Raw genomic sequence first — 26,736 nt, 5'->3', positions numbered from 1 at the left:
GCGGGGCAGGGGATCAGGTCCAAGAGTAAATGACAACACATGAGGGGGTGGGGAATTAGATCCAGGTGTAAATGGCAACATGCAGTGCAGGGGCTGGGGGGGATAAGGCTCAGGTGTAAATAGTGACATGCAGCACTGAGTGGGGAAGGGGAGGAGTCTGGCCCAGTGTAAATGGTGATGCAGGGGGCTGGGTGGGGGCGGGGAGAAGCCGGGCCTGGTGACGCAGGGGGCTGGGGAGGGGAGGAGTCGGGCCTGGGAGTCCAGTCCTCACCTGTGCATGTTTCTTTCTGACTGGGATAGAAAAATCTGCATCTGCACAGTTCCGAGGGGCATCGCGGCAAATATCTGAAACTGATGGAGAAGATTCCTGATGATGCTGAGGCGTCCGTGGTCCTCGTGGGTAAGAAGTGCCAGTCAGAACCCTGCTGGGAAGGCCCAGTTCGGAGCCCAGGCTGGGGCCTAGCCAGACACATGCGTTCACCTGCCCGGAGTATTTGGATGCCAATCCCTGTTATCCAAACTTTAAGGGGGGAGGGAGCTGCTTTCCAAGCCCTGAGAACCTCCCTCCAATAGCCCCTTCTTGCCTCTTCCTGTTGTCATTTACGGGGGACTTGGTGGCTTTTGGGGGTATCCTTCAGGCCCCAAAAGCCTCTCTGCTACAGTCAGCTTGCCAGGCCATGCCCTGAGGGGGGACAGCATATCCCTGGACCTTCCCCAGGAAGAGCTGCTCCCAGCTTGGATGGTGGGGAGTACAGTGGGGACTAGGAGGCAGGCAAATGTTTAGCCCTGCCCATCTCAACCCCCTTCTGGGAGGGAGGAATATTGGGTGGTGACCCTTCATTGAACATTTCAGAACCTTGTCAAGCATTGGATTCACTTTCCAGTGACACTTCAGTGTGGTGCATTTTCCAAATTGTTTTGCCCATCTCTACTTAAAGCTGCACGCTCGGGCCAGTTTCAGAGCCTATTTAAGCAGGCTGGGTAAAGGCCCTGAGCCTCACCGGTGGAATTTGGTATGAACCCTGCAGTGCTGTGTGAGTTGTGGTATGAGAAGCTGCCCAATAGCCAGTGGAATGACACTTCCCCAGGCACTTGGGCTGGCTGAGGAAGGGTCAGGATGGCCTCTTGCTGGCTGTGTGGACCTCACAGTGGAGACAGTACAGATACATTCTTCCTTCTCACTCTAGACTCTAGAGCAGGGGAGGGGCCAGCTCCCATCCTACAGACTCTTTCCTACAGTCTGCTTTCTGCAGACTCCTTACTTCAGGAATTTTGGTGGGGAAGAAATGGGTCAGGAGGTATCATTGGAACTGGCTTCAGAGGAAACTGCTGAAAGTGGAGATGTCCCTGAACATGGGGACGTAGGAAAAGGGGTGAGCAGGGAGGTGGAAAAATAAGAGGACACAAAATTATTTAGGTTAATCAAGACTAGAAGAGACTGTGAGGAACTACTAGGAATAGAAAAAGCAATCCATAGCCAATGAAAAGAAGGGGAAATGGATACCAAGAAATGTAAATTTGTAGTTATGAAGTGCAGAACATTGATTCAGGTATTTTTAAGGATATCAGGAATGAAAGAAATCTTAGCAATGGTATAGGCCCATTGCTAGCTGGAGATGTAAAATGGCTAATGATGCAGAGAAAGCAGAAGTATTTCCGTTCTGTATTTGGAAAGAAGCGGGATGATGTACTGGTAGCACATGGAGACGATGAAGTACTTTTTGGTCGATTAGTAACCAAAGGGAGGATGTTAAACAACATCTACTAGGGATAAACATTTTTAAATCAGCAGGCCTGGATAACTTGAACCAGGGAGACCTAAGACTTTAGCAAAGCTTTTGATACGGTCTCTCACAATATTCTTGCCAGCAAGTTAAAAAGTATGGATTGGATGAATGGACTATAAGGCGGATAGAAAGCTGGCTAGATTGTCGGGCTCAACGGGTAGTGATCAACGGCTCGATGTCTAGTTGGCAGCCGGTATCAAGCAGGGTCGGTCCTGGGGCCAGTTTTGTTCAACATCTTCATTAATGATCTGGATGATGGAATGGATTGCACCCTCAGCAAGTTCGCAGATGACACTAATCTGGGGGGAGAGGTAGATATGCTGGAGGGTAGGGATAGGGTCCAGAGTGACCTAGACAAATTGGAGGAGTTTGCCAAAAGAAATCTGATGAGGTTCAACAAGGACCAGTGCAGACTCCTGCACTTAGGATGAAAGAATCCCATGCACCGCTACAGGCTGAGGACCCGCTGGCTAAGCAGCAGTTCTGCAGAAAAGGACCTGGGGATTACAGTGGATGAGAAGCTGGATATGAGTCAGCAGTGCGCCCTTGTTGCCAAGAAGGCTAATGGCATATTGGGCTGAATTAGTAGGATCATTGCCAACAGATCGAGGGAAGTGATTATTCCCTCTATTGGGCACTGGTGAGGCCACATCTGGAGTATTGTGTCCAGTTTTGGGCCCCCCACTACAGAAAGGATGTGGACAATTGGAGAGAGTCCAGCGGAGGGCAATGAAAATGATCATTGGGCTGGGGCACATGACTTACGAGGAGAGGCTGAGGGAACTCGGCTTGTTTAGTCTGCAGAAGAGAAGAGTGAGTTTGGATTTGATAGCAGCCTTCAACTACCTGAAGGGGGGTTTCAAAGAGGATGGAGCTTGGCTGTTCTCAGTGGTGGCAGATGATAGAACAAGGAACAACGGTCTCAAATTGCAGTGGGGGAGGTCTAGGTTGGATATTTGGGAACACTATTTCACTAGGAGGGTGGTGAAGAACTGGAATGGGTTACCTAGGGAGGTGGTGCAATCTCCTTCCTTAGAGGTTTTTAAGGCTCAGCTTGATAAAGCCCTGGCTGGGATGATTTAGTTGGTGTCGGTCCTGCTTTGAGCAGGGGGTTGGACTAGATGACCTCCTGAGGTCTCTTCCAACCCAAATCTTCTATTATTCTAAAAGAATCAGCTGAGGAGATCGCTGGCCTGGTGCTGTTAATTATTAGTAAATCCTGGAATAACAAAGAAATTCCAGAAGGGTGGAAGAATGCTAATGTGCTAGTATTCAAAAAGTGCAAAGGGGATGATGGGGATAACTGTAGGCTGGTTAGCTTGACATTGGTCCCAGGCAGCGTAATGGAGAAGCTGGTGTGGGATTCAATTAATAACAAATTAAAGGATTGGAAAATAATTAATACCAGTCATCACTGTTTTATGAAGAATGGTCTTGCCAAACAAACCTGATTTAATTCTTTGATGAGATTACAAGTTTGGTTGATAAAGATAACTGCTTCGATGTATGTTTGACTTAATATTGCACAACATTCTGATTAAAAAAGGACACTGTGCAATATCAGCGGTGATTGATTGATTGGTGATCCCTCGATTCAAGGATGATCTTTGCCATGGATTTACATATGGATCCTGAGATGACTCAGGAGTCCAATCCTGGAACCGCAAATCCACCTGCAGTAGGAACAGACATTTTGTGGCGGGTCAGCTGCCTGCTGGGAGAAAGTTATTTCTTTTTCCTTCCTGCTCTCCCTCTTTTCAGCTTCGAGGGCAAGGCGCTTCTCCTCAAAGCAGGCCACTGCCTGATGGAGGATAGGATGCTATTGGGGTTGTTTGGTGGCTTGCTCTTCCCAGCTTGTGATATCCACATAAGTTTTCTTAAGATGCGCTTTCAGTGTGTCTTCGTAGCATTTCCTATGACCACCACGGGATCTCTGACCATAGGTGAGCTGAGAGTAGCGGTCTTGTTTTGGGAGGTGAGAGTCTGGCATCCGCACACAATGTCCGGCACAGCAAAGTTAATGCAGAAGGATCATTGCTTCAATGCTGGTGACGTTGGCTTCAGAGAGGATGCTGGCGTTAGTGCAGCGATCTTGCCACTTGACGCAAAGGATCTTCCAGAGGCATCGTTGGTGATACGTTGCCAGACTCTTTAGGTGCTGTTGATAGGTTACCAAGGTTTCATATCCATAGAGGACCAATTGTCTCATAGACCTGGATCTTGGTGTCCTGCCATAGGTCATGGTCCCTGAAAACACATTGGAGCAATTTCCCAAAGGAAACACTTGCGCACTGGATTCTGTGCTGGGTCTTACTGTCGATTTTTGCATTTTGAGAAAGTTGACTACCGAGGTAGCAAAAGTGCTCCACTGTCTCCAAAGTCTGTCCCTCAATGAGAAAAGGAGGACTTGTGGCACCTTAGAGACTAACCAATTTATTTGAGCATGAGCTTTCGTGAGCTTTAGCTCACGAAAGCTCATGCTCAAATAAATTGGTTAGTCTCTAAGGTGCCACAAGTCCTCCTTTTCTTTTTGCGAATACAGACTAACACGGCTGTTACTCTGAAACCTGTCCCTCAGTGGTTATTTGTGGTGGGTCATGTGCAAGGCCTGAAGCAGGTTGATAGAACACTTTAATCTTCTCAATATTGAGTGAGGCTCCGGTAAGCTTGTGCAAGAAAATCCAGTATGAGCTGAAGGTCATTCTCAGTGTGCGCGAGGATAACACAATCATCAGCATACTGAAGATCAGTAACGGACACCCTGAAGACTTTAAACTTTGAGTAGAGACGTCAAAGATTAAAGAGCCGCCCATCCATTCTGTATTAAATATCAACTCCACTGGGGAGGGGATCTTTAACAAGGATCAAAATGACTGCTAAGTAGATGGAAAACAGGGTTAGGGCAACAATGCATCCTTGCTTAACCCCAGTTTTGATGACAAAAGGTTCCTTCTTAAGACCATTACAGAGAACTGTGTGGCAGTCATCTGATAATGGAGAAGTCTTAGGACCTTAATACATTTTGGAGGGCAGCCAAACCTGGCCAGCACCTTCCACAGGGCTTCGTGATTGACTCAGAGTCAAAGGCCTTTGTCAAATCGATGAAAGCCATGTACAGGCCCTGATTTTGCTCCCAAGATTTTTCCTGGATTTGGCGGTCAATGAAGATCATGTCGGTTGTCCGACTGGATGGTCTAAAACCACACTGAGATTCCAGCAATATTTCCTCAGCAAGGGGAAGTAATTAGTTTAAGAGGATACGGGCAAGAATTTTCCCTGCTGTAGATAGCAAGGCAATGCCTCAATAGTTTCCACACTCTGACTTATCTCCTTTCTGAAAGATTGTAACAATGTTAGCATTTCTCAAGTCTTCTGGAATCTTCTCATTATACCAGGTATGAAAAAAAAAAGTTTGTGGAGCTTCCCTACCAGTTCTTCACCTCCAAACTTATAGACTTCAGCTGGTATGCCATCTGGCCCTGCTGACTTATTGTTGTTAGTTTTCATAATGGCTCGCGTTATTTCTTCGGGGGCGTGAAGCTGTCATGATTGTGTGGTCACTGTAGGTGCACCAGCTTCCCCACATTAAAAGAAATCATGCACAGGCTTCTACCATGGGAAATAATATTTTTCCTAGCCCTGTGGCGACGGACTAGTGGTGACTGGGACAGGATTAGTGAATCTGGCAGTCCCTAGCCACGAATCTGCACATAGGCGGCGATAGTTAGATGGTCATCTGGACTGAGACGGGTGCAATTCAGCAGCTACTATCGTGACTGAGCAGTCCTCTTTAGGATCCCCTCTTGTCAAGGCTGATTCCCCACTCTGGCACTTTCAGTGCAGAAAGTGAGGGCCCGCAAGGATTCTAAAAATTAATACTGGCCACTTCAGGCTGGAATTAAACTCCCAAGGTTACAGCTTTTTTCTTTGACCTTGGATGGGTAGATGCTGCCATGACCCAAGCGCAAAAAAACCCCCTTTGAGAACCCAGGAAGAAGCACTTGGGAATTCCTTCCTGTGGGGTATCCACAAGCCCCTTCACAACCCCTCCTCCAGGGAAGAGCTGAGAAAGAAACAAAGGAAATCAGCTGTTGCCACCAGCTAATTAAACAGCACGTGCATAGACCTCTTAGGACACAAAAATCCAATCTTGTTCTTAAAAAAGGTAAATTTTATTAAAAACCAAAAGAAAGAAAACACATCTAAAAACTCAAGACTATTGCTAGATTTTAAAAAGAACCACTTATAAGGATTAAGCATCAAAATAACTTCCTTGAGGTCCAACTTAAAGGTTACAAGCAAAACAAAAGCACCTGGGGTTAATACAGGGGAGTCCACAAGCCATAAATAAGAGACAAACCTAATCGCATCTTCCTAGACGTTTCCTGATCTGCTTACATATCGCGGGTTTCAAATGAGTAGTTTCTAGGGATGATTTGAGGATTTTTTCATTCCTGGCTCTGCTCTGTGTCCCCTCTCCGGGAGAACAACCACAGACAGACAAAAGGGGAGTCTTGTTTCAATTTTAAAAAGTTCTAGCCTTCCCATTGGCTCTTTTGGCCAGGTGCCCACTCACTTCCCTTTACCTATGCACGCAGTCAGACTTTTTAACCCTTTACAGGTGAAGCAAGTAGAGAACAGCTACTAACAGGGATTTTATAGCTAACTGGCTGGCAGGGTGTCCATAAAAGGTAGCTACCCCCCTTCATTTATCATACCTCTGCTCATCCCACATGGGGAGAGGGCTAGAAAAGGTGCCCTAAGCCTAGGCTGTCTCATACACTTCTGGCTGGATTACCACATCCAGTGGGATCACTCTGCCAGCGGTTGAAGCTATAAAAAGACAGTGACTTTTGCTGCATAGAATGTTCGCACCCTAGTGGATAACAAAGATAACATATGGCCGGAAAGAAGAACTGCTGTCGTCGCCAGGGAACTTGTGAGATATAACATCAGTGTTACTGCCCTGAGTGAGACAAGGTGCCCAGATGAAGGTCAACTGAAAGGAGAAGGTGGAAGCTACACGTTTTTCTGGAAAGGAAAATCTGCAAAGGACAGGTGCATTCATGGTGTCGGTTTTGCTGTTAGGAATAAGTTTGTCATTCAGCTTACAGAATTGTCGGTAGGAATCAATGAATGTCTTATGACTCTTCGTCCTGAGCTCAGCAACACTCGTATGCCCCAACACTTGATTCTATCGCGGATATCAAGGAGCAGTTCTATACAGATCTTGACAAAGTCTTGACCAACATTCCCAAGGAGGACAAGATCATTCTCCTTGGAGATTTTAACGCTAGAGTCGGGCAGGAGTCAGATCTCTGGAATGGCACTATTGGAAAAGGAGTAGGAAAAGCTAACTCCAACGGCATCCTCCTCCTGAGCAAATGCTTTAGAAAGTGGCATGATTATCACGAACACCCTCTTTAGACAAGGTGAGAAGTATAAGACCACCTGGAGACACCCTCGCTCCAGGCTGGATCCATGGAAACAAAATACATTTTAATACAAATACAGAGTTGTACATCCAGGAACAAGGAATGCAGGCACACCCACAGAAATGGGGCCTGTATCCTGGGAAGCAGTGACTCTGAAAAGGATTTAGGGGTCACAGTGGCCAAACAACTCAACATGAGCTGCCAGTGTAATGTGGTGGCAAAAAGTGCTAATACAATCCTGGGATGTTGTGACATTGTGTTGTCCTGCTCCTGTCTCTTGTCTAGCCACAAACCACTCAGAGACATTCTTCTGGTCAAACATCTTGTGCATTTTATTTACGGTGTTCTTTCCACATCGCCCTTACAAACTGATGACGCTCTGTACTTACCATGGCATACATTGCCTAGCTCACTCCTCCAAGGATAGGGGAGACAGAAGGTATCTTCCCTCAAAAGATCGCTCTTGGCTCAGACACTGGCAGGCTTTTGAGAGTCAGTCTTTTTCCCTCACGCACTTCCTTCCTGTGCATTTCTACCCTGTGGGCTAGTGAGTTGTAGCTCTCTCCAGCCCATCCCCAAATCTATCATCTGGGCACAATTTTGCCATGAGGTTTACTCCAGGGTGACCCAGTGATCAGAGTGCTAGTACAACTGCTGTTGGCCTGCATTCTGTCACAGACATATAAACAAAGGTAGCGAGTAGGAGGTGATTTTACCTCTGCATAGGGCACTGGTGAGATGGAGTTTGGAACCCTGCCATGGGTGGTGGGTATAACTGGCCAGGTGAGGCTCTGCCCTCCAGGCAGGGGGAGTTTCGGGTTCAGCCAGCCTGGGGCTCTTCCAGCCAAGGTGGGAGGTGCTCAGGGCTTCATCCAGCCTGGGGCTCCTCCAAGTGGGGAGGGGACACTCCGGGCTTCAGCCAGCCCCGGGCTCCTGCGGCCAGCAGGAGGGCAGGGGGACGGGGGCTTGTGACTCCGGCCATGGGAGGTGAGCAGGGCAGGGGGGTCTTGGGACTCCAGCTGTGGGGAGGGTACAGGTGGAAGGGGCAGAGCTGGGGACTTGTCGCCCCAAAGGGGGGCTCCACCTGCTGCCCATGAATGCTGTGTCCAGTTCTGGTACCCACATTTTAAAAGGATGTTGAAAAATTTGAGAGACTGCAGAAAAGAGACATAAAAATGATTGCAGGGCTGGAGAAATTGTGCTCTTCTTCAAGTGATGTCCCTGTGGGTGCTCCACTTCAGGTGTCGGTGCGTTGATCGGAGAATTTCAGCAGCAGTGCCCGTCTGGGTCATGCATGCACTGTTCCTGTCTCGTGGCACCACTGGTGCCTCATCTAGCATGTGCAAACCGACCCCCTCAGTTCCTTCTCAAACATCCTCCTCCAGAGACAGAGCTCCCAGTGGTGTCCGGACTAGCTTGTTACACACTTACAGAAATAGTTACAAGTTTATAGTTAGTTACTAGTCGGTTACTTATCCTTCCTTGTGTTAAAAAATATTCTTTATATTTCCCTCTCAGACCATTAGGGTCTACACTGGGGTCCAATCACTCCTATTCAGCTATGCCTGGTTCACCAGCATTTAAGTGATGCACATCATGCCCTGACACTGTCTGTGTCAGATGGACATTCACTCTGCATCCTCATGGCAGATGAAATTCAATGTTGATAAATGCAAAGTAATGCACATTGGAAAACATAATCCCAACTATACATATAAAATGATGGGGTCTAAATTAGCTGTTACCACTCGAGAGAGATCTTGGAGTCGTCATGTATAGTTCTCTGAAAACATCCACTCAATGTGCAGCAGCAGCAAAAAAGCAAACAGAATGTTGGGAATCATTAAGAAAGGGATAGATAAGATAGAAAATATCATATTGCCTTTATATAAATCCATGGTACGCCCACATCTTGAATACTGCATGCAGAGGTAGTCACCCCATCTCAAAAAACATATATTGGACTTGGAAAAGGTTCAGAAAAGGACAACAAAAATTATTAGGGGTATGGAATGGCTGCCATATGAGGAAAGATTAATAAGACTGGGAATTTTCAGCTTGGAAAAGAGATGACTCAGGGGGGATATGATAGAGGTCTATAAAATCATTACAGGTGTGGAGAAAGTAAACAAGGAAGTGTTATTTACTCCTCTTCTTAACGCAAGAACTTGGGGTCACCAAATGAAATTAATCGGTGGCAGGTTTAAAACAAACAAAAGGAAGTATTTTTTCATACAACGCACAGTTAACATGTGGAACTCCTTGCCAGAGGATGTTGTGAAGGCCAAGACTATAACAGGGTTCAAAAAAGAACTAGATAAGTTCATGGAGGATAGGTCCATCAATGACTATTAGCCAGGATGGACAGGGATGGTGGTGTCCCTAGCCTCTGTTTGCCAGAAGCTGGGAATGGGCGACAGGGCATGGATCACTTGGTGATTCCCTGTTCTGTTCATTCCCTCTGGGGCACCTGGCATTGGCCACTGTTGGAAGACAGGATCCTGGGCTAGATGGACCTTTGGTTTGACCCAGTATGGCCATTCTTATGTTCTTGTGCCTTGGTGAGTCGCATATTCCCCAAAAATGTGCTCACTGCAGCATTCAGAAGGCCAGACGTACACTGCTACTGAAATTCTCCAATTAACGGTGCAGGGTTAATTGGAGACACCTAAAGTGGAGCACCCACAGACACACGCATCTCGAAGACCCTCAGTTACTGCACCGGGTGAGTAACCTTCTCTTACAGTGACAGACTAAGGGCTTGTCTAAACCGAGAGTTAGTGCACAGAAAGCTGGGGTGTAAATATACAACACACTAGCTTGTTGTGCACTAACTGGCTCTGTGGATTCTGCCACTGTGCACTAGAAGTTCCATCATGCACTTTGATCTAATGCTGGACAGGAGACCAAAGCACGCAACAGAACTGTTCGTGCATGGCAGCAGAGTACATGGCCAGTTAGTGCTGTGGCAAGGAAGTGCCCTGCAGACTTATACCCACCCCTCCCACACACTAACTGTCTGTATAGGACAAGCCCCTAAAGGGCTCCGTCTGTTCACCTTGTCAAAAAGAGATGGCAAGGTGACTTGACTCCAGTATCTAAATACCTTCCGAAGGAGATAATACAGGACATTAAAGGGCTCTTTAATCTAGTGGAGAAAGGCGCACACACACATTTACGGCAGAAGTTGAACCAGACAAATTCACATTAGAAATAGTCTTTTAACAGTAAGAGTAATTAACCGTTGACACAAACTCCCAAGTGAAGTGGTGGATTCTCCAGCTCTTGATGGCTTCAAATCCAGACTAGAGGCCTTTCTGGAAGAGGTGCTTTAGCCAAACACAAGTTATTGGGTTAAAAAGGGGGAAACTGGGTGAAATTCTCTGACCTGTGCTCCACAGGTGGTCAGAGAAGATGATCTAATGGTTCCTTCTGGTCTTCACCTCATAGATTCATAGAGTTTATTTTGAGAGGAGTTATATCTTAGGAGCCAACTGAACGAATGGCCCTAAATGTACACCACAATCTGTACCCCAGGCCGTCAACTGCCATAATAAGGGCTTGTCTACACACTGTTTTTGTACCATTTTAACTTTATCAGTTAGAAACTTGTATAGTTAAAGTGGTACAACCCTTCGTGTGGAGGCAGACCGTTATAAAGGTCCATCAGAGGCTATTAGCCAGGATGGTCAGGAATGCAACCCCATGTTCTGAGTGTCCCTGAAAGGCTACTGGGCTAGATGGACCTTTGGTCTGACCCAGTATCGCCATTCTTATGTTCTTATATCTTTATACTGGTATAGCTTCTTGCTGTGAATGTAGGGACTGTAAATACAAGGCACCTTTCTACCAGTTTATCTGTGTCCACACTAAGGATCATGCTGACTTAGCTATTTTTGTCAGACTCCAGGACATTGGCTGCTAGGTGTCACTGTCCTGGTGACTGGATTTGCCATTGTCTTCTCCAATGCTCCATTGCTATGGGGACCGGACCAGACCCAGACAGCTCGGTGACACCCACACCTGCGTCTCCTGGCCTGCTCTGAGAGGCCTTTTCCACCCACTGGGTAACAACACAGCACATAGGGGAAACTGAGGCACATACTGGACGCATAAAAATATTATAGAACAGTCTCATTTTATCACAGTAGACCAGGGCTACGTTTCAAGCCTGTTTGAATGTGCCTGTTGATTTTATAGCACTTTAAAAAATGGACTGCTTGGTGGCTGGTTCTTGTTGGCTTTCACTAGCTGAGATAAACTCATGTCAGTTCCTTGTTGATCCTGCCTCTATTTTTTCCCTAGCTGCAGAGCAAAAATACACTATAAGAGCCAGCAAATTTTTAAATGAGGTAATTTTGGTGGGGGCTGCATGTTAGGAACCTCTTGACCAACTGCTCCCAACCTGGCATCACTAACTGTACCCTGGATCCTCAACTGACACAGTAATGTTCAGACCAATCTCAGTAGGCATGTGGATTTTAGAGCACTTTGAAAAATTGGCTGTAAACAGAAACCTCTGTGCAATCTTAATGAGTGCACTGCAAGGGCTACCTCATACTACATTTCCATCCCCATCCGAAGGGTTATGTCAGGAGTGTTGTCAAAGCTGAGAAAAGAGACTTTATTTGTCTTTTCAGTGACAGCTGAGATTCAGGTTTATATTTCAATTCCCTCAAGCTGTGGGGTGTGAGGTATGTCACTGTCAACATGTTACCAGGGCATGTCCGGGCAGATGGTGCAGGGAGGTCATATGCCTGAGTGAGAGAGTTACCATGGGGCCTGTGCCCAGGGGTTCCCTTCTCCACGCCAGTGCTGCTCTGGGGCTGCAGTCTCTGTCACCTGGGACTCCTGACTTCTGCCGTGACCTTGTGGTTTTGTTCTTTGCCTCCTGGTAGGCTGTGTGCAGTTCCTTGAACAGCCCACTATGGCTTTTGTCCGGCTGAATGAGGCTGTCTTCCTGGAATCTGTCCTGGAGGTCCCAATTCCGGTCAGGTTCATCTTTGTCCTGCTGGGACCCAGTCAGGCCAACGTCGATTACCATGAAATTGGACGGTCCATTTCTACCCTGATGTCTGACAAGGTGAGGCGCTGGGTGTGCATTCCTGCTAGAGCATGGGGAATAGTGGTATGGTGGGACAGAGGTCAGACACAGGACAGAAAAGCTGCAGAGACTCTGTACCAAGTCTCTTCTGGACAGGGGTTAGGGACAGGGAGCACTGTGGGGGACAGGTCTTATCAGAGAAGCCAAGCCTGGGACAGGGAGGATGGCCCAGTACAAAAGAAAAACTTTTTCACTAGGAGGGTGGTGAAGCACTGGAATGGGTTACCTAGGGGGCGGTGGAATCTCCTTCCTTACGGTTTTTAAGGTCATTCTTGACAAAGCCCTGGCTGGGATGATTTAGTTGGGGATTGATCCTGCTTTGAGCTGGGGCTTGGACTAGATGACCTCCTGAGGTCCCTTCCAACCCTGATATTCTATTCTAAGAAAAAGACCAGGACTGACATCAGGCTGGGACAGGAAGTGCTAAATTGGGAGGTGAACACAAAAGGAGAGATCCCCAGAAACTTCATTCCAAGAGCAGGAGTGAAGGGGTCCTCAGAGGCTGGCAGAGGAGAAGAGGCCATTGTGCTCAGCTCGTGTGTACTTCCAACATCCAGCGCAAGGCAAGAGGGAGAGTGCTCTGAAATGGCAGAGAAAGAATGAGAAGAGGGTTGATGCTTTTGTGTGTCAGTGCCCAATGCCTGGCTGGCACAGGGAACATGGACGTCAAGAGCTAGAAGTGACGGTGACTGTTGCAGATTATTGTCTAACCTTAGGATTGAATAGTGTGGCAGTGAAACTCATTCTCTGACAAGGAATGACAAAGGAGAGACAATTATAGGCGCCTGCTACAGACATCCAGGGTTGGAGGAGAGTGAGAATGAAACATTCCTGGACTAGCTTTCAGCGTCCTCTTGGCTGCAGGAGATTGTACATAGGAAACTTTATATCCCCAGCTGTTTGCTAGGTGACAAACCCAGCCAGATCGGCGTCAGCACAGAGACTCATAGGCTGCATGGAGTGCAGCTTCATGATCCAGAAGAAGGGAGTCCATCCAAAGAAGCCTGGGGGATCTGCTGGTTATTGCTCAAGCGGGACTGACTGGGACTGTGAGAATAACAGGCAAACTTGATTGATAGGAGGGGAGATTGTCCGAATGCCCTGCGCTGGGCACTAGAATGTTCATGTAGAGAGGGTGTCTCCTTGGCTTCTGAGGGCTCTCAGCTGAAAGACACCACAGAGTGAGGTGCATGGGCCTGATGGGCCGAGCCCTGGACTGGGAACCGGCAACTGTAATGTTTTAACCCTGGCTCTGCACTCACTTTGTGGGTGGCCCTGGTCAGTCCAGTTCCCTCTCCCTTCACTTCTCCGTCAGTGAACTGGGGAGGATGGTAGTGACGTGGTACACAGGTGGGAGGATTAGCTAGTTAGTGTTGGTGCTGTGCTTTGGCCATGCCAAGTGCTAGGTATCAGAAGGGTGAAGGGCCAAGTTAGCCTTGCCAGGATTTGAAGCTGCAGCTCCATGGAGTCTGTGTGTTGCAGAGAGCTCAGCTGTCCCTGACCTCCTTACAGACTTCTAATTCCGTCCTAATTCCCTATCCCTTTCACTTCAGACACGCTCTGAAAGTGGTGCAGTACCTCAGCCATTTCACAGTCCTCATTAAACTTCTCCCTCCATCGTTAATGGGCCTGCTTTTTTCTTTCCACTACTGTCCCCCTGCTTTCTCTAAACCTCTCTTCTTCCTTTAACCCTCCGGGCAGCAGAAACTTAGGCATGGTTTACACTTGAAAGTTAGGTCGACGTTGCTACAGCTTGCAGAGGTTCACATCCCTGAGCACTGTCGCTATGACAAGCTAACCCCAGCGTAGATGCGGCTAGGTCAGTGGAGGAATGCTTCAGTCAACCAAACTGCTACCGCTCAGGGAGGTGGATAACCTACAGCAACGGAAAAACCCCTCCAGTGGCCACAGGAAATATTTACGCTACAGTGCTACGGTGGCACAGCTATGGCACCACTGTTGAGCCATAGTGTAGGCATGGCCTTACGCTCCATTTTTCCTGCCCTTTCCTTGCAAGGATTCCCTCTGACAGTTCCCGTTTGGCTGCCTCCCCCATGTTCCATGTCTTTACGCTCAGGTCTCTGAGAAGCCCCTGGCACTGACTGCCCCTTGTGCCTGGCATTCCAAGCTCTTTCGTAGTTTCATAGAGTTTAAGGCTAGAAGGAACCATGAGCTCATGTACTATCACCACTTGTATACCGCAATTAAACTTCACCCAGATACCCCCTGTTAAGCCCAAAGACCTAAGTTAGACCAAAGCATTTCAGTCCTCAGGAGATGCTGCTGTGTGCCTCGGGGAGAGAACAGGAGAGACCAGGGTGCCATCAATGCCTGAGGCCCTGCAGTGGCAGGGAAATCCACACTGCATGCTGCAGAGGGAGGTGAACCCCCTCCCCTCCCCAAGGTTTCTGCCAATCTCCCCCAAGGGGTGGAGCGGGAATTCCTTCCCCACTCCAGATCTGGCGATCAGAATGACCCTGAGCATGTGAGCAACACATCTCAATCAGGCATTTAGAAAGAGTACTCTCTGTTCCACCTCAGAACACTGTCCACCCCACCAATGTCCTATCTCCAATTGTGGCCAATCAATGATGCTTCAGAGGAAGGTGAAAAAAACACCCAGAATACATCTGGCCAATTGTGCACTGGAAGAAAAATTCCTTCCTGACTCCTGCAAGCATCTGGGTGAAGCCTTGAAGCATGACATTTGAGTATAGTCATTTTCTTAAGGCAGAACTGCAGATGATTTGAGTATTGAGGGCAATCCAGGCAGCGTTGTTCTCTTGTGCCTTAGTTACAGTGCTTAACAATTCCTAGCCTTTTCCCACAACACTGATTTCCTCCCTGTTAGTCTGTCAGTGCGGCAGAGTGCACAAGATGAGATTAGAGAGAACAGTGCTCTTTTGTGTCACATCAGTAATCTGGATTCTGATCCAAGTGGACCAGCGATCTGATCTATTTATGCACCATCTATCCAATTTTTATACTCCATCCATCTCTGTGGTCCCTGAGTGCCTGACTCACCAGTCAATTGGATTCTGAACTAGAAGCAGCTCATTGACTCCTGACATTTAGAGACCGTGGGGGAAAAGTCCCTTAGAACAGCCTAAAACAGCTATATAACGCTGGTGTGACGGGAGCTATGATACTGGCTAGATGAGCAGATTGCTCTGATACCAGGTGGTAGGGATACCTAGCTAGCAGTCTCACTGGTCTGATCCAACACCTGAAGGAAAAGAGATCCCGGGGAGATGGGATCTGCTCTGGCATGGAAAGTGGGGCAGGGATGCTGGAGCATGTGGGTCTGTTGGGCTATGGCAGTAGGGCAGGTGCTGTGCAGCTGCAGAAGTAGTCTGGTGGTGTCTTTGGCTTGGTTGAGCCTCCTGTCTATCTTGCAGCTCTTCCATGAGGCTGCGTACATGGCTGACGACCGCCAGGACCTCCTCAATGCCATCAACGAATTCCTGGACTGCAGCATTGTCATCCCCCCGTCAGAAGTGGAGGGGAAAGACTTGCTCAGGTCTATCGCTACCTTCCAGAAAGAGTTACTGAGGAAGAGGAAGGAGAGGGAGCAGAAGAAGTCCACGAAGGAAGGGGTTGTCCAGGAAGCTAAAGGTCTCCTCACTCTGTTTTTGGCAGATAATGAATTTGCATCCAGTGTCTCTCTGTCTGCCCTGGGAGGGCACAGTGGGGGCTGTGCCAGGGGCACTGGCTAGGAGGCCTCTGCCTCCCCCTTGCACAGGATAAAGCGAGGACAACTAGTGTGGGGTGAGCTGGGCTGAGTCCTGCAACAGAGATGGGGATGTGTGGGAGGCCCCAGGGGGCTGGCAAGCCCAAGAGGGCAGAGCATGGCTATGGGGAGCCATGGGGGGCAGGAAGCCCGGGGGGGCAGAGCACGGACATGGGGGGGCATCAGGCCCAGGGGGTGGAGCATGGCCGTGGGGTGGGGGTGGGGGAAGCCCAGGTTTCATGTGGGGTGTGTAGGGAGCCTGCCGAGCTTTTGCCCCCTGCTCACCTGTTCTGTGGGAGGTGGGTGTTTGCCAGCATCTGTCCCCAGGAGAGAGGGGTGGTTCTCGTTCCTACATTCCCGTTGTAACCCCCGTACACCATGTCTCCCCAGAGCTGTGTGAAGTGAAGGCTGAGGAGGAAGAGGAGGGGGATGCTGAGGACGACCCATTGAGACGAACCGGCATTTGTTTTGGAGGTCTGGTTCAGGACATAAAGCGCAGGTACCCCAAATATCTCAGTGACATCAGAGACGCCTTGCACAGCCAGTGCCTTGCAGCCGTTCTCTTCATCTACTTTGCTGCTCTCTCTCCTGCCATCACCTTCGGGGGACTCCTAGGTAATGGGCCTGCTTTCTGTCTGCTCTTTGCACAAACTAGCCCGGGCTGGACTGGGGGGCGCTGGCTCTGCCGTCTGAGATTCTGTGCCTGCTCTGGCCTCCGGGCTTTAGCGCCGCTCGCTCAGGAGGCTGCAGCTGTGCTACGCACACAGCTTGCACTCTCTCCGTGTGACTCGACCTCTCCAGCTCCAGGATTCTCAGGGTGGTCACAGCAGAGCTAGAGAGGGGTTCTACCCTCAAATGTGAGACCCCCTGCCCAGTGCAGGGCAGTTATGTCTGTGCAGGGGGGAGGAGGGGACTCCCTGCCTGTGCATGGTGTATCCGCCCCAGAGTAACTCTATGGGGGACTGTGCTCTCCACAGGGCGGCTTATCACATACACGTTGTTCTCTCTTAGGAGAGAAGACAGAGGGTCTCATGGGGGTCTCGGAGCTGATCATCTCCACCTCAGTTCTGGGGATCCTGTTCTCCCTGCTTGGAGCTCAGCCGCTCCTTGTCATTGGTTTCTCGGGGCCCCTTCTGGTATTTGAAGAAGCTTTTTTCAAGGTACTTGTAAGCCATCATGTCACATGTTGCCCCATGCTTCCTCAGCCATTGCACTGTGCTTGGCTTGCCGTGGTTTATCTGATCAGAGGGGCAGCTGCACTCCTCTGACGCTGAAAGGGGTGACTCCGAAACGTTCCTGCGGACTGCTACCATACCACAGGGCACCCAGTGCTGGCCCTGCCCTCCTGCCTGTCCCTTCCAGCTCACCCCAGTCAGTTCTGCCTCCTCTCACCATGGTCCACTCCACTGAGCCTGTCTAGGGTTGTGATTTTATTAATGCTTCGCAGTGCTGCCCTAGCCAGCAGCCCTCATATAAGCTCCTGCCCAAACCAGGCCCTGATCTGCATTGCTGTGGTGAATGCTCATACGTGCAGCCCACGCTCCTTTTCTCAGTCACTTTTTCTCTCTTTTGCATGCGGATTTTCCAGATTCAGTTAACTGTATCCCAGTGTAGCCTGCATCCCATGCAGTCCAGTCCAGTCTCTCTAGGAAAGCAGTAACCACTCACTTAGCATTATTCTTCATTTCTGATGTGGCAGCAGGGGATTTCATATTGTGGTTATTTGTGCTGCCTCTTGCTTATCCCCGAGTTATGTTCAGAGAGGGTCTATGCCAGCCAGTTTGGAGACATCTCATTCTTGTGCATCTTTACGTTGTGGACTGTGGGAAGGAAAATGTCTTTCAGGGTCAGGTACAGTGGGTCTAGTCATGCTTTTCCACATTTCCAGGGAGTCTGTGTTTCTTGGTTTTCAAGTGCTTTCTCTTATGCCTCTCTATCCCATGCAGAACGTAAGGGCATCACCACGGTCTTCCATCTTTGCCAGTCTCCTGCTGTAGTCTTAGCTTCTTCCCATGTCATTTTGGGAGCTTTCCATTCTGCTTCTGTTGTGTGTTTGCATGTTATCCTTTTTCTCTCTTGTTACCTCTCACCCAGGGGCTCCATGTCTTGTCATGTTATTCTCCACATATGTCCTAGCCAGCTCCATTTTTGTTCCATAACTTCCTATCCTATTGGTTTCTGTTTCATCCTCTTTCAGAGCTCCTCGTTTGTGATTTTTTTTCTGGCCAGCTGGTATTGAGCATTTGTCTAAGGCAGCTGTTGATGAAAAATTGGAATTTTGATAGAAAGGTCAAAATAAGTCTCCAAGTTTCAACACCACTTTGTAAGACCAGCTTTACAATTGTATTAAATATCTGAAGTTTAGTTTGGAAGGCAAGATTTCAGTTTTTCCAGGTTGGCTTTAGAGTTACAAAACATGTCTGGCTTTTGCTATTCCGGCTTTAATGTCATCTGTTTCTCCTGTTGTACTTACAGTGTTACCAAGATACGTGAAACATCAGAACTTTTTTATGTCAGTCCCAGAAGGTGTTATTAGTGTGTCTTGTTATGTGTTGATTCTCATGGTTTTAGTTTTCGCTGTGTTGATCTTCAAGCCTGCTAACTGTGCATAGGCCTGGAGATCATGCATTTTGGGTTGCATGTTTCTAATGTCTTGGGATAGCAAGTTGATGTCCTCTACAAAGTCAAGGTCCTCTAACTTCTGTGTGACAATCCATTGCATAGGCGCCGACTCCATGGGTGCTCCGGGGCTGGAGCACCCATGGGGAAAAATTGGTGGGTGCTCTGCACCCGCCAGCAGCCAAGCTCCCCTCCCCGCCCCTCTGCCTCACCTCACCTCCGCCTCCTCCCCTGAGTGCGCTGCGTCCCCGCTTCTCCCCCTAGCTCCCAGTGCTTGCCGCCGCAAAACAAGCTCGGGGAGGAGCGGAAACGCGGCTCGCCCAGGGGAGGAAGCAGGGAAGAGGCGGGGATTTGGGGAAGGGGTTGGAATGGGGGCGGGGCAGGGGTGGAGGCAGGGCAGGGCCTGGGGCCGGGGCAGGTCGAGCACCCACCGGCGCCAGCAGAGCTTGGCGCCTATGCTCCATTGTATGCCCCTTGGTTGTTCTGTAGTCTTTCTCATTACCCAAAAAGATTGCGGGTGCCATAAGATATCTTTTTCTGATGCCCACAGTAACCTCGAATGACTGAGTCAGTTATGTGTTACTTGACTCGTCATATTTTCATAAAAGCTCCTAATGAAAATTTCTGAGGATTCCATTGTAGCATAGTAACTTCCATAACCCTGTTCTATCCACTGTATCCATGGCTTTTTGGAAATCCATACACTTCATATAAAGTGGTGACTGCCATTTGATTGACAGTTCTGTGGTGATCCGTAGTGTTTATTATGATTAAATTACTAGTTTGAGGTTGTGGGTTTTGTAACGGGTGAAGGCCTGTCAGAGTTCTTTGCTTCTCCCTCCCTCCTTCCTCCCCATCTGTAGTGTTCTCTGTGCTTGAGTGAGGTTGTCTGTACCATTGTTGGTGGCATTAGTAGCCAGGCTTGCATAGGAGTGGAGTGTGTTTAGGGTTTGGGGCTGGAGTGTGCGGTGCTTTGACTGAGGTGGTACTCAATGCACAGGACACTGTGCTTCGGATAGCAGAGGGAGTTTTTCTAGGTCTGTTCAGCGGCCGTTGGTTCGGAAAGTTCCTTTGCATGCCTACTGCGGGGCTTGCTGGGCGTTTGTCTGACAGGGGTGTAGTCTGCCTTACAGCTGAACCCAAGCATGCGGCCTGGTCTCTCCTGGGGGGCTGGTGACTAGACTGAGCAGGAGTTTTCTTGGGGAGTTGTGTTGGTGTCATGTTTATTTGTAGCACGGAAGCAGGGCAGAGGGGATGTGCAATGCACAGTGTGCCTGGGATGCGCCCCAGTAACTAACACTACAGTCTGAGCAGGACAGGCCCAGTGAAACAACAGATACTAAGTCTGTGACTTTACTCAGCAAGTGAAACATTTCCTGTTCCCTCCAGCCATACCTTAACCCCTTCCCTGCCAGGCTACATGGAAAAATGTACACACGCCATTCCAGAAATTGATAAAGAACCATGTAGAATGGGAGAGGGGAGGAGAGTGTGTGTGGGAGAGCAGAGGAGAGAGGCTGTCCCATGGGCTGTGATTAACCCTTCATTTCCCTATTTCAGTTCTGCCAGAGCCAAGGCATCGAGTACCTGACGGGCAGAGTGTGGATTGGCCTGTGGCTCATTGTCTTCATCTTCATCATTGTGGCAGCTGAAGGCAGCTTCCTGGTGCGATACATCTCGCCCTTCACACAGGAGATCTTTGCCTTCCTCATCTCCCTCATCTTCATCTACGAAACCTTCTATAAACTGTACAAGGTGAACCGTCCCCAGGGAGAGATGCTACAGAGTGTCTGCCCAGCTGTCTGATCTAGGCACCTGCCACCATAGTGGCCATGTGCCTCCCACAATGGATAGAGAGAACAATAGCAAGAGCATCTCTGATGCAGGGCCAGAGTGCCGTAGCATTTCTGGCTGGGCCTGTGAAACAATTCTTTGCCACCCCTCAAGTCCCCAAACATGAGTGCCCCCTATGCGCTGTGACCGCATTGCTGTGCACAGGTCTTTGCGGGGAGCGTAGAGGGACACACCCCAAACCTTCTCTCCCTTCCCCTGCAGCAGTACCTGGACGCATAACTAGTTTTTTCTTTTCTTTCTTCCTCAACCTCCCTGGTACGGGTAGATTGTGAGATGAGCTGTTTGGGGATGTGCCGTGATGGGCTTGGCAACACACAGGGCTGAGCTCACACTTGACTGTCCTCCCCTGCCCCTCTGCACAGTTGGGTGACTGCACCCTCTGCTTGTCTCCCCTGTCCAGGTGTTTGCAGAGCATCCTTTGCTGAAGTTTTACCCGCCGAGTTTGCAGAGTGGCTTGAATGCCAGCACGCTCTCTGTTGATGCCATGTCTCTGGGAACCAGGATGCAGCCCAATACTGCCCTCCTCTCACTTATCCTCATGCTGGGCACCTTCTTCATCGCTTTCTTTATGCGCAAGTTCAAGAACAGCCGTTTCTTAGGAGGCAAGGTAAGCTGCTGAGCTGTGTCCCAACAGCCCAATCCTGTGGCCCTTTCATCCGATGAAGTGAGCTGTAGCTCACAAAAGCTTATGCTCAAATAAATTGGTTAGTATCTAAGGTGCCACAAGTCCTCCTCTTCTTCATCCACCATGCATCCCTTCTGGCTGCACACTTTTGCCCTCTGTGGCACCAGCATTATCTATTCCAGCATGTCTGAACCTGGCACCCTGTCCTGGCTCACGTGGTCTTACCAGGCCTGTGTGGGCAAAGGGCTGTTTATGCTGATAGGAAGCTGCCTGAAGAGAGAGCTGGCACCCCGGTGTGTTGTCTCTCTCCAGGTGAGTCTGGTGCCATCGGGGACCGCCCCCGTAAAATAAACACCAACAGTCTTCTGAATGCCATTGGAGAGGGCAGGCTCCCTTGGTACAAGGCCAGGACCATAGATGAGACCTGGCTGCTGCTCACACTTATCTGTCCTACCCACATCTGCCCCAGGGTATCTTTAGATGGAGGGATCCAGCAGCCCAAACACTGCTTGGGCCTAAAAACTTCAGGCCCTCAGCAAGGCTTCTCTGGCTGAATCTGGAGTCAAGGGTCTGCTAAACTGGAGCTTTACAGCCATAGGGACTGGTGGGTGTATGAGTCTCTATAGGTCAGGCTAATCCTAGGGGACTGGACTCCAGTGTGTGTCAGAATGACCTGGCATGGAAGGAGGGATAAACTTAATTTTAGTTCTCTCTGTGATCCGTCTGTCTGCCCGTCTGAGGCACTAATACGGCACTCAGTGCCATGGGACCTGAGTGCTTTCCTAAGGCACTTCCAGCTAGAATGTGCCTGGTGAATGCTGGCTTCCCACCCAGTCTCCCAGGGCCAGATGGTGTCTGGAGCAGCCCAGATACCTGAATATGGCTAGAGAGCAGCTGGGGCCCAACCAGGGAGAAAAGCAGCCCAGTGCGGTCAGGGAGTGACCAGAGCTTCTGTTTCCTCTGTTCACTAGCAGCATTCACATTTGTAGTGGGCACCTTGCCTGTCCTTTGGATGGGATGGATCGTCAGCCTGTCTCGGGACTCTGTACAGTGCCTGGCATTGTAGCAGCGTCTAAGAGCTTGGCCTGCGCGTTCCCACTGAAATGTGTTTGCTTTGCAGGCTCGACGGATCATTGGAGACTTTGGAATCCCCATCTCGATCCTGGTCATGGTCTTGGTGGATTACACCATCACAGACACGTACACACAGGTAGGTGCTGGCGCTCCCATCAGGCCTGGACACCAGCCCAGCATGGTTGGGACTACTGATTGTTCCATTCATTGTGCTTGTGTAACTAGATGTTTTTGTGTTTCCCACTTTCTCGGTCAATACGGTGCAAACCAAAGAGAGATTTTTGTGCACATACTTCTGCGAATCATAGCTGTGGGAGCAGCCCCGGGAGGCACTGAGTCCTACCAAGATGTGGGTCAGAGCCATAAGGGACTGAGGGTTCCTGTGACACCAAGAGCCAGATCAGAGTTGTGCAGGTTTGAGGGTCTGCGTGTTACCGAGAGCTGGATTAGAAATGTGTACAACTGAGGTCTGTGCAATCTAGATAGGAGAAGGGAGGTGGTATTCCCTCTGAATTCAGCATTACGAAACCCATTACTGGAGGCTGTGTCCAGTTTTGGTGCCCGCACTTCAGAAGAGATACTGAGTATCTGGAAGGGGCTCAGAGACAGTTTGAGATCTGGAAAACCTGCTTCGCAGTGAGACTAAGGAGCTCATTGTATTTCGTGTATCCAAGAGGAGTGAGGAGGTGACTCGATCACTGTCTGTAAATACCTTCCGGGGGGGGAGGGAGGGGGAGATTTCTGGCTTGTCTACATGGTACATTAGTCTTCGCCGAGGATGTAAAATTCTAATGCACACTAGCGTATTGTGGACTCTGTCCTGTGTGGACCCTGTTGGTGTGCACTAAAAGTTCCCTTGTGCGCATTAATGTAGTATTGTTTGAAATGGGAACTTTTAGTCCACACTAGCAGAGTCCCGCTGAGCCACTTAGTACATGAAACCCTGGTTGCATCCCTGCCTCAGTTTCCCTTAACATGCTTTCAAGAAGTCCAGTGAGGCTTATATATATCAAACTGTGCCTCTTCAGGGGTCTAGTTTATTAAATTCAAAATGGTGAAATGTGCTACACAAATGAGCCTCCAAGATGGGGGGAGAGAAGGAAGAAGGGGTCCAAATTAACCTTAGTCTATCAACTCCACTTCTGCCCCTCACCTGCCTCCATCCAGGCTCCTTACCTATGAAGAGCTCTTGTCCCAGGATCCTCTTCTGGAGTCAGAATCTCTGGGGAAGGGTCCCCACAGAGCTCAAACCAAGGCAGCTATTGGCATATAATTCCTCTGTGATCTGCAGCTCCTGGTGAGGTCCTCTCACTGGGACCAAGTTCTGCTAGGGCTTGCCATTCACAGTTCTTTCCTTTCAAGGCTTCTTCTTCAGGTCCCTCGCTTGCTGAGCTCCGCGCTGACCCCCGAGAAGAGCTCTGCTTAGGAGCTCTCTGTCTCTCTGCTCCACTCCCTGTCTGAGCCCTCATGACCCTGGCTAAGGCCCGGGTGCTCCTTACCTAATGAACTGCCATCCAGCTGGGTCAGCTCATTCTCCTTAGTGGAGCCTGTCACAGGCAGGCTGGGTACCTGCCCCCTCCAGAGCCAGCCCCCAGGACAGTGTGCGACACACTAGTGCTCAGTAGAATTGAGACTCCTGAACCAGACAGACAACCCTGAGAGCCAAGGCTCTTTAACCCAGCAGACAGAGGCAGAGTGACACCCAGCGGCTGGGAGCTGAAGTGAGACAAACGCAGACTAGAAATACGGCACTGATGTTTAACGGGGAGGGGAACCATCCACCGGAACAGGCCACCCAGGGATGGCTTCTCCATCACCGGCAGTCTTCATATCAAGACCAGGCACTTCCTTCGATAACCTCCACCCCTGCTCAACCGCAGCTGATGGGCTGGATGCAGGAAGGGAGGGATGAGGGTCTCTGGCATGGGCTATGCAGGAGCTCAGAATGCGGGGATGATAATGGCCCCTTCTGGATTTAATATGTGCAATACCAAGGGCCAGGTCAGAGCTGTGCGGGGCTGAGGATCCCTGCTGTACCGAGAGCCATGTCAGAGCCATTGGGGGCTGAGGATCCCTGCTGTACCGAGAGCCATGTCAGAGCCATAGGGGGCTGAGGATCCCTGCGGTACCTAGAGCCATGTCAGAGCCATAGGGGGCTGAGGATCCCAGTGGTACCGAGTGCCAGGTCGGAGCCATAGGTGGCTGAGGATCCCTGCTGTACCGAGAGCCATGTCAGAGCCATAGGGAGCTGAGACTCCCTGTGGTACCGAGAGCCATGTCGGAGCCATAGGGGGCTGAAGATCCCTGTGATACCGAGAGCCATGTCGGAGCCACAGGGGGCTGAGGATCCCTGTGGTACCGAGAGCCATGTCAGAGCCATAGGGGGCTGAGACTCCCTGTGGTACCTAGAGCCATGTCGGAGCCACAGGGGGCTGAGGATCCCTGTGGTACCGAGAGCCATGTCGGAGCCATAGGGGGCTGAGACTCCCTGTGGTACTGAGAGCCAGGTCGGAGCCATAGGGGGCTGAGGATTCCAGTGGTATCGAGTGCCATGTCAGAGCCATAGGGGGCTGAAGATCCCAGCGGTACCGAGAGCCATGTTGGAGCCATAGGGGGCTGAGGATCCCAGCGGTACCGAGAGCCATATCAGAGCCATAGGGGGCTGAAGATCCCTGTGGTACCGAGAGCCAGGTCGGATCCATAGGGGGCTGAGGATCCCTGTGGTACCGAGAGCCAGGTCGGATCCATAGGGGGCTGGGGATCCCTGTGGTACCGAGAGCCATGTTGGAGCTATAGGGGGCTGAGGGGCTGAATGTCGTTGAGTAAATGTTGTTTTTTTCCTGCTCTCACAGAAGCTGAATGTTCCCACTGGGCTGTCAGTCACGTCTCCCCAGAAGCGCGGCTGGTTCATTCACCCCCTGGGCAGCCGACAGGCCTTTCCCATGTGGATGATGTTTGCCTCAGCCATCCCTGCACTCCTGGTCTTCATCCTCATTTTCATGGAGACCCAGATCACCACGTGAGTATTGCTGCCTGCACCCACAGCTCCCTCCTCCCACTGAGCTCTGAGCCAGTGCTTGGCAACTGTGCAGGGAGATGGACGAGGTGGGGGGTTCTCCTCATTGGGCTGGGCCCTGGACCTTCAGCCTCAGTCACAGGCTCGGGCTGCAGGATGCCCAGTCTGGACGTGAGGAGGCAGGGTTCTGCTCCCTGGGACTCTCCTGTCATGGCTCTTCCTGCACAGCAACTGTGGCTGTGGCTTCCCCTCCCCTGCCAGGTGGAGTCTACATAGCCTGCGCCAGCCTCACCCAGGAAGGGAGCCTGTCCCTGGGCTTGGCAGACAGGAGAATGGCCAGGAGCGGCGAAGAATATCCCCTTTTCCCCCACGTGCCAGGCTGGACTCTCCCCTGGCTGGCCACTCGTTTTGCCAACTGCACCTCTGCAACTCATGAGCAGTGCTCCCCGCTCCAAGGGCCACTGGGCACATGGTCTGCCCCAGAAGCACAGGCATGGGGAGACCTGGGGCTGAGCGGGCCTGGCGCCGACAGCAGGACCCTCCTCTCTTCCCAGCCTGATTGTCAGTAAGAAGGAGAGGAAGCTCCTGAAAGGCTCTGGTTTCCATCTGGACCTGCTGCTCATCGGTACCATGGGCGGCCTCTGCGCGCTGTTCGGGCTCCCTTGGCTGACTGCTGCCACCGTGCGCTCGGTCACCCACGTCAATGCCCTGACCGTCATGAGCAAGGCCATCGCTCCGGGGGAGAAGCCGAAGATCGAGGAGGTGAAGGAGCAGCGTGTGACAGGAGTTGCAATCGCTGTCCTCGTCGGTGAGCCCCAAGCTACTGAACCTGGGGGGCAGAGGTCATAGAATCATAGAATCATAGAGTTGGAAGGGACCTCTGGAGGCCATCTAGTCCAACCCCCTGCCCAGAGCAGGACCAATCCCAGCTAAATCATCCCAGCCAGGGCTCTGTCAAGCCTGACCTTAAAAACTTCTAAGGAAGGGGATTCCACCACCTCCCTAGGTAACGCATTCCAGTGTTTCACCACCCTCCTAGTGAAAAAGTTTTTCCTAATATCCAACCTAAACCTCCCCCACTGCAACTTGAGACCATTACTCCTTGTCCTGTCATCTGCTATCACTGAGAATAGTCTAGATCCATCCTCTTTGGATCCACCTTTCAGGTAGTTAAAAGCAGCTATCAAATCCCCCCTCATTCTTCTCTTCCGTAGACTAAACAATCCCAGTTCCCTCAGCCTCTCCTCATAACTCAAGTGTTCCAGTCCCCTAATCATTTTTGTTGCCCTTCGCTGGACTCTCTCCAATTTCTCGACATCCTTCTTGTAGTTTGGGGCCCAAAACTAGACACAGTACTCCAGATGAGGCCTCACCAATGTCGAATAGAGGGGAATGATCACGTCCCTCGATCTGCTGGCAGTGCCCCTACTTATACACCCCAAAATGCCATTGGCCTTATTGGCAACAAGGGCACACTGTTGACTCATATCCA

General features: G+C 50.2%; 1 protein-coding gene across 12 annotated transcripts in view; it reads left to right on the top strand.

Annotated features, from left to right (window-relative positions):
- The window catches only part of SLC4A3 (solute carrier family 4 member 3), a 73,570-nt gene that overhangs the window by 40,252 nt on the left and 6,582 nt on the right, over window positions 1-26,736 (top strand). For all 12 annotated transcript variants that reach the window (XM_037911963.2, XM_043524836.1, XM_043524835.1 and 9 more), the window contains 10 exons: window positions 301-400; window positions 12,121-12,305; window positions 15,725-15,941; window positions 16,447-16,671; window positions 17,068-17,216; window positions 20,236-20,430; window positions 20,930-21,136; window positions 22,275-22,364; window positions 25,081-25,247; window positions 25,799-26,052. In XM_037911963.2, the coding sequence (XP_037767891.1) occupies window positions 301-400; window positions 12,121-12,305; window positions 15,725-15,941; window positions 16,447-16,671; window positions 17,068-17,216; window positions 20,236-20,430; window positions 20,930-21,136; window positions 22,275-22,364; window positions 25,081-25,247; window positions 25,799-26,052 (1,789 nt within the window). The remainder of the gene's footprint in view (window positions 1-300; window positions 401-12,120; window positions 12,306-15,724; window positions 15,942-16,446; window positions 16,672-17,067; window positions 17,217-20,235; window positions 20,431-20,929; window positions 21,137-22,274; window positions 22,365-25,080; window positions 25,248-25,798; window positions 26,053-26,736) is intronic.

Source organism: Chelonia mydas, chromosome 11 (assembly GCF_015237465.2).
Source record: "Chelonia mydas isolate rCheMyd1 chromosome 11, rCheMyd1.pri.v2, whole genome shotgun sequence".
In the NCBI taxonomy this organism is placed as follows: domain Eukaryota; kingdom Metazoa; phylum Chordata; order Testudines; family Cheloniidae; genus Chelonia; species Chelonia mydas.
The sequence above is the reverse complement of the archived record's forward strand: the minus strand, read 5'-3'. Positions and strand labels throughout refer to the sequence as shown.